The sequence below is a fragment of the Microtus pennsylvanicus genome, chromosome 10 (assembly GCF_037038515.1).
Source record: "Microtus pennsylvanicus isolate mMicPen1 chromosome 10, mMicPen1.hap1, whole genome shotgun sequence".
NCBI classification, from domain to species: domain Eukaryota; kingdom Metazoa; phylum Chordata; class Mammalia; order Rodentia; family Cricetidae; genus Microtus; species Microtus pennsylvanicus.
Window position 1 is genome coordinate 14,651,278 of NC_134588.1, and position 16,574 is coordinate 14,667,851.

The following is a 16,574-nucleotide window of genomic DNA, read 5'->3' on the forward strand; positions in this document are numbered from 1 at the left end:
TTAAACGCTTCCTTTATAAGTTGCCTTGGTAATGATATTCTGTCATGATAATAGAGAAGACAACATAAATCACAATTGTTGGTGGTGTATTTTTAATTATACCTTTCTCCTAATTTATTCATATACTAATGCTTAGCTTTTGGAAATAATATTTCTGTATTTCCACAGAGAAAAAAAAACATCTTTGACATTGTAATTCTTAAGACAGTTTTAGCTGTTAGCTATAAAAAAAACTATTCAAGATGCACAGTATATAGCATCGTAGTGTAAGATACAGTATTTGTCTGGAATGTAAAAGTATTTTTTTTTCTTCGAGACAGGGTTTCTCTGTGTAGATTTGGAGCCTGTCCTGGAATAGCGCTTGTAGACTAGGATGGCCTCGAACCCACAGAGATCCACCTGTCTCTGCCTCTCAAGAGCTGGGATTAAAGATGTTTGCCACCATTACCTGGCTGCAAAAGTATTAATACTAAAAAAATTTTTAAGGATACGTGAAGAAATTATTTTAGCATAATGTATACCAATGGTAACCACTCATTTGGAGTTTCTATGTCCTCTAGACTAATGCTTCGAGCACTAGTGAGCCAAATGTGCTAAATAAAAACAAGTATAAATCCTGCGTGTGTGTATGTGTGGGGGGCGGGTATGTACTGGAGTGTCCAAGGACACACACCTAAGCCTGCGCATGTAGAGGTCAGAAGAGGATGGCAGGTGTCTCCCCTGATGGTTTTCTGACTTACTGTCTTAAGTCCAGGTGTCTCACCGTTTTAGATGGCCATCAAGTTCTTGGATCTGCCTGTGTCAGCTACAAAATTGCCAGATCTCCATATGGGTGCCAGGGATTAGTATCTCTCTATCTGCAGATCAGGAACTCTCACCTAGCAGGCGAAATCCCCAGTCCCATACATACCCCACTTTTAAGCACAGTGGCTGTCACGAGGGACAAATAGAATACAGAGAGCATTTCCAAACTAATGTCTCCCCTTCATTATGCAGATAGACAGAAAACAAGTTTTAATTCGGAGACAGACCACAACAGTGAAAAAAAAAAAATCAAGCAGGTAAAAATTCCTATCACCAGAAAAATATGCTTTTTTAATAATGAATAAGTAAAATAAGGAAAATTATTAGGTTTACTGCAAAACGTGCATATTGTTTTATTATCTACACAGTGACAAAGATGGCTGATTTTACAATAGATGTACAACCACTAAGAGAGCAAAAATCTAAAGTCCTGAGCATCATTAAATATAACTCTAATTATAGTATACAGTGAGATATTCCAGAAAAATGTTTTCTTTTAATGGGTGAACAGGGAGACTCAAATTACAGATTTCCTTTAAAATGTTCACTTTTGGGGAAAATACTTATACAGAAGTATTTGGGTAAGTTTCCCACTTATCTCATTTATTAAAAAAATACTTCAACGTGACCAGCAGGCACTTTTCAATGTACACTGGACTGATCTTGTTTACGTTATATTTGGGTTCCTCACGAAATCATTTTTCAGGCATGAAGAAAGCCAGCCATGAACAACCACGGTAATTTACTCTTATGTCACTGTGTTCTCTTTATGGAAAAGAATCAGCTTAGGGTCCAGTCTCAACATTTATTCAGTTAGCAGGTGGGCTGCAAATTGTCTCAAAGTTCTACAGATGGAAGGAGAGCAGGAGCTCATTAGTTGGGAGCACCAGCTGCTCTCCCAGGGAGCCTGGGTTTGATTCCCAGCATCCACATGGCAGTTTACAACTGACTATAACTCTAGTTTCAGGGAATCAATGTCTACTTCTGCCCTCATGGGCACCAGGCACACACACACGGTGCACAGATATAACAACAGACAAAATACCTAGATACTTAAAGTAAATTAAAAAAAAAAAAAGAATGGGCTGGGCAAGAGAGATGACTTCGTGGTTAAGAGCACTGACTGCTCTTCCAGAGGATGTGGGTTTGATTCCAGCACCCACAAGGCAACTGTGTGTGACTCTAGTTCCAGGGGATCTGATACTCCCACACAGACATGAATGCATATAAAATAAAATGCATATAAGATAAATATAAAATTTTAAACATTTAAAAAAAGAAAATTAAAAGAGCAAAGAATTGAGAGGAAAAGCCAATGAAAAATAATAATTATTTTTCTTTTGATTTTCTCTGTGTAACAGTCTTGGAAATCACTCTGTAGACCAAGTTGGCCTCAAACTCACTGAGATTCACCTGCCTCTGCCACCCAAGTGCCGGGATTAAAGGCATGCGCCACCTCTGCCTGGCAGAAAACAAACTTTTTAAAAATGAAAAGTATTTTAGCAGACGACCCAGTAAGTTTGATGTACTGCTCCCCATGTGTTCTAGCCCCTTCTGTGGCTGTTCCCATGTCCTGGTATCCTGAGGCTGTTCCCCATGTCCTGGTGCCTGGTGTCCTGAGGCTGTTCTCCATGTCCTGGTGCCTGGTGTCCTGAGGCTGTTCCCCATGTCCTGGTGTCCTGAGGCTGTTCCCCATGTTCTGGTGTCCTGTAGCTAACTCATATTACTTTTGAGCTTTTGAACAGCTTCTACAAGTGCCCTTGATTTTGTTTTAATCAGAATGTCTTTATTTTTTGCATTTTTAACCTATTTTAATCCAAATATTTCCTTCTGTGTACATTTAGAGAAACAGAACATTTGTAAATAAAAATTTTTATCTTGTCCAAAGATAAAAATAAAAAAAGTATTTTAAAACAAATCAAAGCAGAAGTCAAGAGTTGAAGATGGGTACAATTTTTAAAATTTAATTAATTAGTTAATTAATTAATTAATTTTGGTTTCCTGAGACTGGGTTTCTCTGTAGCTTTGGAGCCTATCATGAAACTAGCTCTTGTACACCAGGCTGGCCTCGAACTCACAGAGATCTACCTGCCTCTGCTGGGATTAAAGGCGTGTGCCACCACTGCTCAGCTTAAATTTTTTTAAATATAATTTATTTATTTTTATTTTACGTGCACTGTTGTTTTCCCTATATGTGTGTTTGTGTGAGGGTGTCAGATCTTGGAGTTACAGACAGTCAGTTGTGAACTGCCATGTGGGTGCTAGGAGTTGATTAGTGCTCTTAACCACCGAGCCATCTCTGAAGTTATTCTTTATCCTCAGACATGCATCACACAAAAGAATTATGCTCCCGTCTTATCCAGCACAAGAACCACTTACCTTGCAGATTATAAGCGGCCAACTGAACGGCTGTATCAAAGGGACACTCTAATCTGAGATCAAAAGACAAATTGGCTAAGTCAATTTCATAATCTTTAAGATAAACAACATTAATATATATTACATTTTGAGCATTTGCTTTACACAACCCTGAACTTATTTGTGTGCACATGTGTAAGTGCACTTGCCTACGTGTGCACATGAGAAGGCCTGAGGGCCATGTCAAGACTCTTCCTCTGTTCCTTTCCTCCTTACTGTTTTGGCTACAGTGACTGGGCAGTGAGCCCCAGCACTGGGGTTAAGATGCCACAGTGCCCCTGGGTTTTACATGGGTGCTGGGGGCGCAAATTCAGGTCCTTTACTTGCTGAGCCATCATCTCGCCAGCCCTGGGCTGAACTTATTTTCTAACTTAGGTTTCTACTACTCAGGAATTTTGTAGTTATGTACTAAATAATTTAATACTCACTTCCCACTGAGAATATCTTGTTTTAACTGCAGAACAAATAGATACCTAAGGAAAATAAAAGACACAATAACCAAATAGAACAATCTACTATGGAAAAAAAATATAATCATTTTAACTTGAGAACCCCCCCCCTTTTTTGAGACAGGATTTCACCCATGCAGCCTAGATGGTCAGAACTCAGAGATCCACATGCCTCTGCCTGCCAAGTGCTGGGATTAAAGGTGTGCACAACCATACCCTGAGAGAACTTTTTAATTATAGAATTTTACCACAAGATAATTGTAAGGGAAAAACAATGAATGAAAAAGGGCGCTGAGAGGAGGAAGAAAGCGCACCTGAAGGTGCACACCTGAAGGTAAGAGAAGAGGAGCAGAGGCACTGCAGAGAAAATATCAGATATTTATTAAATGATCCCTATGACCAGCCTTAACTCTGACAACACACTCACCTACACGAGAGCCGTAAGGATAACAGCAGCAATCCTCCCAATATTCTAACAACTCACCCTTGTTACTTAGCAAGGACTGTGTAGAGAAGCCATGAGTTTGCAGTAAGAAGGCAGGGTAAAAGAAAGAAATGGATACAACCTGAAGCTTTATCCAGAATTACTCAAATTGGCATCTAATATTGTTGTTAATTGATGGTATTTATTAAGTAAAGAAGTCAGGAACCAACCTATGTGAAGGTGGTAACAAAAGTCAGATCACAGTGAATGTCAATAAGACTGTAATTTATCAAAACATTGTCAGTTCTGTTTAAAATCCATGAACCAAGCCGGGAGATGGTGGAGCACGCCTTTAATCCTAGCACTTGTGAGGCAGAGGCAGGAGGAATGCTGTGAGTTCGAGGCTAGCCTGGTCTACAAGAGCCAGGTCCAGGACAGGCCCTAAAACCACAGAGAAACCCTGTCTCAAAAACCAAAATAAAAACAAAAACAAAACAAAACAAAAAAACCCATGAACTGACTCACCAGTCACCTCTGCTGGGTGCATGAAAGCCAACTCTCTTTGTTTTGAACAACAAATAAGAATCATATACTTTTATCTTAATATTTTAAGACAGGGTCTCACATTGTAGCTTAGGCTAGCTTGAAAGTAACTATGGAGCCCAGGCTGGTCTTGAATTCAGTAATCCTGCCTTGGTTTCTTGAGTGCTGAGATTTTAGGCATGAGCTATTTTACTTGACTTGACTAGAATCCGACATTTTAAACATCTTGTTCAAATATAAAAACTCACCTGAGACCTTATTGCTAAGCTGAGAAATCCTAGGAATGCCCTTCTGAAAGTTTTAGCCCCTGACATAACCCTTAATAGTGGCCTTACCGGGTTAGCTCCTCACGAAGATTGTTTGGTTCCGAGGAATAAAACTTAACCCGAAGATGAAGACAATAGGGTGAACCAACTGCCATTAAAAAAGAAAAGAGCTTTAAGTGTTATTGACTTACTAACAATTTTCACCGGTGAACTGGCTGACAGTTACCACCGTATAAAGGAAAAGAACAGATCCTTGTAGCGTTATTCCACAGCAGAGCCAGGCAGGAACCTGACACAGGCGTTTTAGAGTGTGCCGACCAGAGCACGGCATTACCACATCCACCTGTCAGCCCAGGACAGCCAGCCCTACATTAACTCCAACAGCTCAGGGCCAAGTGCATAATCTTAATGGTACAATCAAACAGCCCGGAAAACCTGCTGAGCTACACTTTTAGTGAAGGCTGAGGAATGCCAACGTAAGTAACTGCAAGGCCAAGCATCCCGCACTTCAAACTCAGTCCAGTGCACACACTGACTGCTGAATTCTCAGCAGTCCTGTCCTAGTACTTTATAAAGACAAAAGTTAAGCTGCCCTGAAATCTGACACTACAGGGACAAGCAGGCCGTGGGGACCGAACACTGGTATTTCCCCAAGTCAATAATAATCTATTTCATGTGAATGGCTTCACTTCATTGTCTTAAGTCTTACTTTTAATTATGTGTATGAGGGTGTTATGTGCATGTGTGAATGCAGGTGCCCACAGAGTCCAGAAGAAAGTGTCAGATTCCCTGGAGTTGGAGCTCCAAGCAGTTGTGAGCCACCAATACAGGTGCTGGGAACTGAAGGTGGGTCCCCTGTGCTCCCGATCTGAGCCACCTCTCTAGCGCTGCGCCATCACTCTTCTAAAAGAACAGAGGTAAGGAAGGGCTGGAGAGACGGCTCTCTCAAGAGCAGTTGTCGCTCTTGAAAAGGACCTGACTTTGATTCCCAGCACCCATGTGGTTCACAATTGCTTGCAATTCCAGTTCCGGGGGATTCTGTGCCCTTTTCTGACCTATGATGGCACTAGACACACGGTTTACATGTGTGTGTGACCGGCTATGTCAGCTGACTGCACAGACAAAGGGGACAGAGTAAATCTACCATGTATTTCTCAGCCTAGGCCACTGTGCATAGCCAGTATCATGAATTTCTGGAAAGACAAAGGAAAAAAAAACTATTACAGCTTTAAGGTCTCAAAACGTTTCTTAGGGGCAGGTAGAGCCTCCCAAAACAAAAACAGACACACAAAAACAGAGGGGGAAAGCCCAACAAGATAGCAACACAAGTAATTATCTAAAGAGAAGTTAAATATTTCGTAAGAATTCAAGCCAGTTTGTGAGCTGCAAATATTTCTCCTATAAGCTCAAGTTACAAGACTCTTGAGTCTAGATTAATATTCAACCCACACTACTGGGCACTGAATTGGTACATTACAATGACATGAAGTTTAGAAGGCCGCCATGCTAGCCAGGCACATTAAAACACACCAATATTCCTAGCACCGAGGAGGCCGGGAAGGTTTCTGCGCTTGAGACCAATCTGACTGACATAACCCCCAGCCCACCCTGCAAAGGCAGATGATAAAGAGACTCATAGAAAACATGATTTTCTAATGTTCTTACTATTAAAAAGGTGTTTCTGATATATTTTATTTGCACAATTTCACAAATAATTTCTCAATACTTACTTTTTACTTGCTTTTTGATGCTTTTTGTACCATCCAACCAATGCTGCAAATGAAAAAATAAAATTGTGTACTTATGCAAATGGTAGATCTTTAATGTTTAACAAGTTACTGCTTACTACAGCTTCGTGGACAACACTACGCAGTATTTCACAAAGGGAAAACCAAAGGGACAGGCTGAATTCTCTATTTCAAGGTGGCTCTCACGGCTTAAATTATAAACTTAATTCCCCCAGTTCCCAAATAAATGGCTCTCTTGAAACTGTTCAGTTAGAGAGAAGAGGGCTGCAGCTAGAGATGGCTATTGTGTGCACGCACGACAGTACCATTATAAATAGTACATAAACAACATTTTGGGAGAAAAATTCCATTCCTTTATAAGATTCAGTGGCAGACCCTAACACAGAGAAGAGAAAATGTTACTAGAATTTTGCAAAACAATGATTATTTAGTACTCATTAAAGGGCCTGAAGGGTTTAAAAAGCAAGATTTTTTTTTCCAAAATCATGACAATGTCTATCAACAAGTAGTCACTGTCCTTCCGATTTACAAATAAAAATGTTTACACTTGACAAGCAGTTCTGCTTTCAACAGTAACAGTCTTTTTAAAAAAAATTCTGTTTCATTGTATGCTACAGTCAGTATATACGAACTAGTTGAATCTTGTGAAACAGAAATCCATGAAAATTCAGAGAGGCAGATGTTCAGGGCTGACAAGCAGAGGATTGTATATTACGGCACATGTTATATAGAAGCTTTTGTACAGACTTTTTAGTTCTCTTGAAAATATTCACTGGTTCACAAGAAGTGGTTTGAGAATCCTCAAGATACATGACTTCAAAAAAGGGCAGACTTTCTGGGGTCTGAAAGAATTTGTACTTGAAGATACTCCGGTGAGCAGTGGGGTCATGCTGATCACTCTGAAACTTGGACTGTTTTCAAGTCTGCAGCTGCCTGGGAAACCTTCACATGGTTGAGCCCCAGTTGCTGAACTACCTTCTTCATGGTGGCGATGCTAGAAGAACCTGGCATGGTGCTCAGGACAGTTCTGAGCCAGTAATAAACAGCCTCTTAATTTCTATAGCCTCTTCACTGGGAAATGCTCATAACACAAACCTGAAACGACTCCTGATGTTTCCAGTGACAAAGCAGTTCCAGCTCATTACAAACCCCTTATCTCAGGCCCTCACAACGATAGGCGGCATTGGTCCAGCTACGATTCACATAGGTGAGCTCACTTCAGCACACTTTCAACTCCAAACACCAAAAGAAGGGGGTGCTCCTGTGTTAGTCCACAGAGCCATGGACGCAGTTTCAACCACCCTGCTAGGCAAGAATGCTAAGGCTGCACTGCACTGGAGCTGTTTGCTCTCCTCACCTATTATTTGCTGAGCCTCTTCTTTCCTTTCTTCTTCTTCAGAGCCCTCAAGTGAAACTTACAGAGCTCTTACTCTGCAAGCAGGGTGCCCTCTACCCTTGAATAAGATGTTCTGTAAACACATCAGGCAGCGACTGCAAAGTTTTCTGTCTTAGTCTGGCCATGGGGGAGACTGAACCCAGGGCCTCAAGTATGCTAGACAAGAGTCCTGCAAGGGTCCTGCAGCTGAGTCACATCCCAGTCCTATGTATGTTTCCTCTGGATTCCAAGCTGGGTAGGCTACTTGGCCAATTCATTTAATACATTGTGGGCCAGCCCCTTTTAAATACATTTCAGAAGGCAAATGCTCAGTTGTACAAATCCTACTAGTAGGCAGAAAACAGATTTATTAGGAATGATGACTTCAACATGGGGCAACAAATAATGCTTTCATCTTGGCACAGAAACCACTATTCAAATATGAAGTGGCCTAATGTTATGACACTCCTACAAGCAATTCCTTAAGAAAAGCATAAGACAACCATCCAATGATGAACTGGCTGAAACATTTGAAAGTGACAAAAGCACAATGAAGCAATTAAAAATGAAAGCAAACACTTAAAGATCTGAAATGGATTCTGCTATTTTGGGGGAATGTGGGGGGTGGTTGAGACAGGGTCCCTCTCTATAGCCCCAGCTATCCTGGAACTCTGTAGACCAGGATGGTCTTGAATTTCTGCCTCTTCCTTCTGAGTGCTGAAATTAAAGACAGGTGCCACCATGTCTGGCAATACTGCTATATGTTAAAGGATTCACTGTGAAGTATTATAAATTGTTTCATCAAAATGTACAAATAGGTACACACACACAATGTATATTCTTTTAGACTGAGGTAACAATAATAAGATAGTAACTGATATGACTGGTGAGGGGCTGGAGAGATGGCTCAGCGGTTAAAAGCACTGGCAGCTGCTCTTCCAGAGGACCTGGGTTCAATTCCCAGCACCCACAAAGCAGCTCACAATCATATGGCACACCAGTTCCAGAGGATAGGATGACTTCTGGTCTTTGTGGGTACTGTAATATGTGGTACACAGACATCCATTCAGCCCAAACACTCATATACAGAAAAGAAAAAATAAATAAAACTGCAAAAGATATTTAAAAGATTATGTGTTATGAACACAATTCGTTGCTAAGAATAATAGCTCCTTTATTATAACATTTGATATAGATAATCATATGGACTCGGGGAGTAACAGTGAAACAACAGAGGCTAGAGTAATGATACGCCAGGTTATAAGCACATGCTTCTTTTTCAGAGAACCCGAGTTCAGTTCCCAGCACCCATGCCAGGCAGCTCACCTGTTACCAACAGCCCCCAGGGGATCCAGTGCCCTCTTCTGGCCTCCAAGGGTACCTGCATTCTACCCCACAAATACATGGAAAAAAATTATAAAGGCATCAGTCTCCACCCCCAAGATCTATCCCCTATAAACGGTACACATTCCCTCAAGATATGAATGGTTGCTCTTGATTCTGTCTCAGCTTCCTTCAAACTAGAATAATTCCTCTTTGATGTTCTTGTATTTGAAGGACAGTTAAAAGTACACTGAAAAATCAACAGGCTAATTATAATTGTCCTGTTCTCTTGCTTTGTGACAGGATCTCACTATGCAGCCCTGGCTGGTCTGGAACTTGCTGTGTAGACCAGGCTGGCCTACATCTCATAGAGATCCTCTTGCCACTGTCTCCTGAGTGCTGGGATTAATGGTGTGCTCCATCACTCTTGCCAATTAATTATAAATTTTCAGGAAAAATAAGAAGGAAAAGGAGGACTTACTAAAATCATTCCCAGTTGTTCAAAAATCTTTTCCTAGTTGGATCTATTCAGGATTAAGATGGCTCAGGAGGAAAGGGAACTTGCCACAAAATCTGATGACTTAGACCTCTGGGACCACAGTGGAAGAGAGAAGAAACTCCCCCAAGTTGTCCTTGAATTCCACATGCATATCACATGTAGGCACACGCATGAACAAAAATAATAAAGTGTAAAAACAAACAAAACCTCAAAGACAATTCTCATGAATATACTTTCCCACTCTTACCCATGTCCTACCATTAAACACAAAGTTATCCCAGCAGAGAAGGTGCTGCAGCAAGCAGTAATCCCAGTCTTCTCTACCGATTCTAGTGTCTTACGCCAGTAAGAGAAGCAAACAAACATATTCTAAAGTGCGATGTAGGAGCTGGGGGAGTCCTGAGTCACTGCTCTTGTTCATGTTTGTGGATTCTCAAGTCTGTTTTCTTTCATCTCCTCCACATTCCAAGAGCAGTGACTGGAAAATTCAGAACTCAGAGACAGGCGCTGATGCACTTCCTAGAATCAGAGTCTCTGAGAGTCATGTTCAAACTGCTAAGAAGATAAAGATGGAAGGCATGCAGAGGCAGACGCTTGGGTGCTTAATGTAAAATTGAAATAGTTCACACCTTAAAAAGTTTAGTTGCGAAACTTAAGATATTAAAAAAAATGCAGAAAGCTGTATTTCACCCTCAGCAGGTGGCTATAGAAGAACAATTAATTCATGTATCTTAAAAGGCAATAATGATATAATCACAAACATACCAGACATAACTAAACCAAAGAGTCAGCAAGGAAGCTTCTGAAACATCAAGACACATACACACCGTCATCCCAGGTCCTCCAGCCACACACACACATACACACACCCTTGTCACAGACCTCCCCCCCCATATCCTCATCCTAGGCCCGACAGACAGACAGACAGACAGACACACACACACACACACACACCCTCGTCCCAGGCTCACTGAAGAAACACACCACTACTGCTCAAAGGGCAAAGAGCCTGAAGCATAAAAATGTTAACCATCTCTCAGAACAGTCTCCACATGAAACATGTCAGCAGAGGCATTTTTAACATTTTAAACTATTTTAGAAAAGTTAAAAACATAAATGCTAAGAAAAGCAGATTTGTAACTGAAAAAATCACTTCTGTTTAGTCTAGACGCTGACTAACACTTCCTGAGCGACTGCTTTCCTTAGAGTGAACAGTCTGTCATAAGTCATGGCAAAAGAAGACCCAAACCAGACATCACAAAATATTTTCCAAGGTACCTTTGTTAAAAATTTTTAAAATGCTAAAATCATGACTGAATGTAAGTGACTTCAGTATGTGAATAGCTCTTAAGTTACAAACTTACTCTCTGCATTTGTCTTGTCTATGTGTATGTGCAGCACGGGCACGCCTGGCACTGCGGAGGGCAGAGAGGGCAGAGCTTCCGTGAGGGGCTCTCCTAAGGTATTTTATCACAGCAACAGGCAAGGAACTGATAGTAGAGTGCGCATGTGCTGGAGCAGAGAGACTGTTCAGCTGCCACATCAGCTCCTACTCCGCCAGACAACTATGCTTTAGTTCCCAGCACCCATAAAGGTAACTCCAGTTCCAACGGAGCTGGATCCTCTTCTGGACCCAGGCATACATGCAGTGCATGTGCATAAATGCAGGCACTCACAACATAAAATGAAAATAAATAAATCTTTAAAACAGTGTTCATATTAAGAAATTAGAGAAATCAATGAACTAATAGAACACCTCAAGGTCTTAAAAACGCAAGAACAAAAAGTCCAAAACTAAACACAGAAGAAATACATAATACAGATAGAGTTGAAATTAATCAAACAGTAATCAAAAAATATATAAAATATCAACATAACAGAGACAATTCTTTGGAAGGATAATATTGGTGATCCACAGGCAATAATAATAATAATAATAAAACTTATATTTATAAAACTAGAGACAAAGAAATTACAATACTACTGATGTCCAGATGATTATGAGGGACCATTTGAAAACTTGTAAGTTGGAAAAAAAATAAAACCCAAAATAACTCCTAGACACATGATCTACCAAAATTAAACCAAGAGACTAAACAAGAATAATATTGAGCGGCTGGAGGGATGGCTCAAAGGTTAAGAGCACTAACTGCTCTTCCAGAGGACTGGGGTTCAATTGCCAGCACTCCCATGGTGACTAACATCTATCTATAACTAGTTACAGGGGATCTGATGCCTTGGCCTCTGTAGGCAATGTAAACACAGTGCACAGACCTACATTCAGGCAAAACATCCATACACATCAAATAAAAATACATCTTAAAAACAATATTGAAGGCACAGTAAAGAAATTCTTGATGAGAAAAAAATCCAGGTCCAGACATACTCTGTCCTGGAACTCCCTCTGTAGAGCAGGCTAGTCTCAAACTCACAGAGATCCAGCTGTCTCCACCTCTGAGTACTGGGATTAAAGGCATGTGCCACCATTGCCCGGCCACAGACACAGATCTACCTCTAAAGATAGCAACAGCAACGTTCTTTAAAGTATTGCATAAAATAGAAAGGGAAGGAATGCCTTAAACCTCTCTGCTATAAAGCCAGTAGTACCATGATAATAAAACCAGGTAAAGACTCAACAGAAAAAAGAAGAAAAAAGAAGGAGGAGGAGGAGGAGGAGGAGGAGGAGTAAGAGGAGGAGGAGGAGGAGGAGGAGGAGGAAAAAGGAAGAATCTCTTTAACGAGCATGGATGCAAACTTCTCAGTACTTGGAAGCATGCATGGAACTAGGGAGCTGGCTCGGGGGATAAAAGTGCTTGCTCTACAAACCTGAGGACCCGAGTCTGAACCCTGGAACCCAGATTTAAAAACCCATTGCAGGGGTCTATACCTGTAATACTAGCACTTCTATGGGAAAATGGGAGGTGGAGACAAGAAAATGGGCTGGAAACTCAGAAGCCAACTAGCTCAAATTATGTCTGCCATGCAGTGGCAGAAACAAAAGAAATGCCACCTCAACAAAGTGGAATTTGAGAACCAACTCCCAAATTATCCTCTGAATTCCATACATACACCATGTCATGTGTATGCCAGTATAAATGTATACATGTATGGAGTTCACACACACACACACACACACACACACACACACACACACACACACACACAGTCACTCACTCTAAATACATAAAACTAAAAGTCCTATAAAGTGAAAGAAACAATCACTGGCGTCAAGAGAGAGTTTGAAGAATGGTAGGGAATCTATCTCAAAGAAGATCAATATCTAGAACATAAAGAACTGAACAACTAAGAAAATACAGAATACACAATAAATGAGCAAATGAATTGAACGCACGCTTTTCAAATGAAAAAGTACAGTTGGCCAATAAATGAAAATCCAACCTCTTTAGGCTCATTAGAAAAAGACGAATCAAAGCTACTATCAAGATCCTGTCTCACCCTAGATAGAATGGCTATCAAGAAACAAAAAGCAACAAATACTGAGGAAGATGTGGGGCGGAGAGAAAGAAACCCTTCTACATTGCCGTGGGAATGTGAACTAGTGTAGCCACTACGGAACACTGCAATCTCATGCACTCCAAAATTTCATCAGATAACTCCGATCCCTTCCTAGGTGCATAACCCTGAAAACTGAAATATGCCCCAAAGAACAAAGATGTGCAGAGCAGCATCCGTAACAGTCAAATAGAACCAAACAAAATGCCCATCAATTACTGGATAAACAAAATGTGATACAAATTATTCAGCCACAGGAAGGAATCAAATACTGAAAAATTTACATACAACAAATATTAACTTTGGAAACATTTGGACAAGAAAGGTTGTAACTAGATGATCATTTACATCAAATTTTCAAAATCGGCAAATGAAAATGAATAGAAGTAGTACAGTGTTGGAGAAGGCTAACAAGGATGGAGAGGTGATAATACCCAGGGCTGCTTTCAAGGGTGACAATGTGTTCTGAAATAATGATAGCTGCATAACTCTGAATATTCTAAAAGCAAATTACACAATCTAAAGTGGCAGATCTGAAAACTGCCATTTCTGTAGTCACGACAGAACCTCCAAAAGATACTCACAGCTACTTGGGCCGAATCCATGAATCTCAGGCCAAAATAGTCACTTTCAATCAAGTCCAGGTGATACATAATTTGATCGAACAACTCCTGTCCTTTGGCTTTTTTCTGAAACAGCAAGAAGATGATTAGCAAGTGGCTTAAGCAGGGTCACTGCCCTATTTCTGATCTTAGGGAGAAAAAGGTACTTCTTTAGTCTTCCGCTTATTTCTTAATTTTTAATGCTTCTTTTCCTCAAAGGGAAGATCCCCAAATATGATCTCACCAACTTCTTTTTCTTTTCTTTCCCCTCTTCCCCGAAACAGGTAGCCTTGGCTGTCCTGGAATTCACTCTGCAGACCACAAGAACTCAGAGGTCTGCCTGCCTCTGCCTCTGGAGTGCTGGAATTACACCACCATGCCCCAAACCAATTTCTTTTTTATGTTACTTGATCCCAATTTCATCAACTGTATTTTTTATTTAATTGTACTTTCCCACCTGGGATTCCACTGGACTCTTTTCAAGCAACCTTTATCTCACATTGTTAACCTTTAAAGATCTCTTAGAAAACTTATTAAGACTTTTTTATTTCATCTGTGTTTGCCTAAGTATTCTCTGTAATTTTTTTTTACTGTTTTTGACTTCCAAGATACTTCTGTGTATTTGTGCAGCGTACCCTCTCCATATTAAATATAACAAGAAAAAACAATCTAACCTTAAAGTCTATGACTATTCCAATTTAGTTACAATGGGTGTGGGGAGAACCCTGAGAAGAGAGCCCCAAGAGTCACAAAGCCACAGTCAATGACTTTACTGTCAATAAATAATTCCTAGCCAGGTGATGGTGGCGCACGCTTTTAATCCCAGCACTCAGGAGGCAGAGGCAGGCAGATCTCTGTGAGTTCGAGACCAGCCTGGTCTACAGAGCTAGTTCCAGGACAGGCTCCAAAGCCACAGAGAAACCCTGTCTCGAAAAACCAAAACCAAAAAAAAAAAAAAGCCACAACAACAACAACAAAGACAATTCCTAAGCAATTCAGGCCCACTTCTAGAAGAGTTACCCCTTTAACTGTAACCCACTGCAGCTCAGGAGGGAAGGAACTCTATCTAGGTAAAGGGATTCTTGGAGTGGGAATTTTGGAGACAGAGATTATGAAGCTGATGATATGACTGCTCCAAGGTATGGCTATGTAGAACATCTAAGGGAGGGTGAAGCCAGAGTGAGAGCAGAGAGCAGAGAGCAGAGAGGGCAGTGGGCTGAACATGGCCCACAGATTGGACTTGGCCATGAGAGAGGTGTGTGTATGGGGAGGGATAAAGACAGAGAGTGCAGGCAAAGAAGCCCAAAAGAGCCTACAGCTGAAATAGCAGGTTACAAAAGAATGAGAAGCTGGGGGAAGGGAAGCCTATAAGAGCTGGAGAAATTTAGGGTAGGGGGTGGGGTGAGAAAGGCCAGGGTGCCCGCATGTACTCTGTAACAGGTACTGGTGATACAGAGGGAGCCTGGAGGCCAGCGTGCCTTTTGGTATGTTAATAGGAACCACAGACAGCCATTTGTCCCAAGTTTCTTTTGGAACTGACAGTATATTTTAGGCAGTGGAACTAGGGTTTTTACAGACACTTACACCCAATGTCAGAGTTACTGTTGCTATACCACTGGGGTGAAAACAAGACATGTATTCAGTTATCTTCATTCCATTTACACTTCAATCTGCAGCCAGGATAACCCCACATCCATTATGGGGGCGGGGGGGGGGAATGAGGGGGGAAAAAGACACAAGGGGAGAGGGAAGAGATAAAGGAGAGAGAAAAGAGGAGGAAGAGATGTGGGCATGAACCAGAACTCTTGCTAATTTTTCCATTTATTTCCTAGGTTTCATGGGCTAGTCTTTTTTTTTTTTTTTTTTTTTTGGTTTTTTCGAGACAGGGTTTCTCTGTGGTTTTGGAGGATCATGGGCTAGTCTTAAGGCAAGAAATCAGAAATGCCTTTCTTGTCCCAAAGACCTGAAAATCTCATTAAAGAATTTGGGGTTGAGAATGATTTTAACTTCATCAAGGTATAAATCTAGTCTATATCAAAGATTCATTTCAAATATTGTTCATAATTTCTTTGATTTATTTAATAAATATTAATAGAGCCTTTACAATATGCTAGGTGCTGCTCTAGCCAACTACAAAAGAAAACAAAAGAAGGTACTTGTCTTCAAGAGGCTTATATTCTAACAAGAAAATAGTTGTAATAATATTAAAGGGCATAACAAGATGAAGAATAAATGGGAAACAGTATTCAAATAGGAAGATTCTTTAAAGCAAGGAAAATTTCAATAAAATATGAGTAAAGCAATTATCTATAGAAATGCAAAGTTCTACAGTAGAGAAAGGGGTTTAATATCAGGAAGAAATCCAGCACTGATAAAGAGCAGAGGGAACAAGAGGAAGAACGGTATTTAAGTGTCAGATTCTTAAATCATGAAAACCTAAAGTACAGAGGCAAATAAAAAAACTAAGCTGGCCATCTGAATATAGTCTACAGACAGAGGTGGTGGGAAGGAAGGGAACAGTTGTTACTGGGCACAACAAAAAGAAAACAGAACAGATAACAAACTTGAAAAAGTTTTCCCATCTATTTTTCAGTTGACTGTGGGGTAGGT

The 16,574-nt window shown here is 40.6% G+C and overlaps 1 protein-coding gene and 1 pseudogene across 4 annotated transcripts in view; both read right to left on the reverse strand.

Annotated features, from left to right (window-relative positions):
* Positions 1-16,574, reverse strand: part of Epb41l5 (erythrocyte membrane protein band 4.1 like 5) — a 115,013-nt gene that overhangs the window by 86,151 nt on the left and 12,288 nt on the right. For all 4 annotated transcript variants that reach the window (XM_075987721.1, XM_075987723.1, XM_075987724.1 and 1 more), the window contains 5 exons: positions 13,947-14,051; positions 6,635-6,677; positions 4,974-5,052; positions 3,651-3,695; positions 3,184-3,236 (listed from right to left, as the gene is read on the reverse strand). In XM_075987721.1, the coding sequence (XP_075843836.1) occupies positions 3,184-3,236; positions 3,651-3,695; positions 4,974-5,052; positions 6,635-6,677; positions 13,947-14,051 (325 nt within the window). The remainder of the gene's footprint in view (positions 1-3,183; positions 3,237-3,650; positions 3,696-4,973; positions 5,053-6,634; positions 6,678-13,946; positions 14,052-16,574) is intronic.
* LOC142859167 (guanine nucleotide-binding protein G(I)/G(S)/G(O) subunit gamma-5 pseudogene) lies at positions 7,422-7,663 on the reverse strand (annotated as a pseudogene).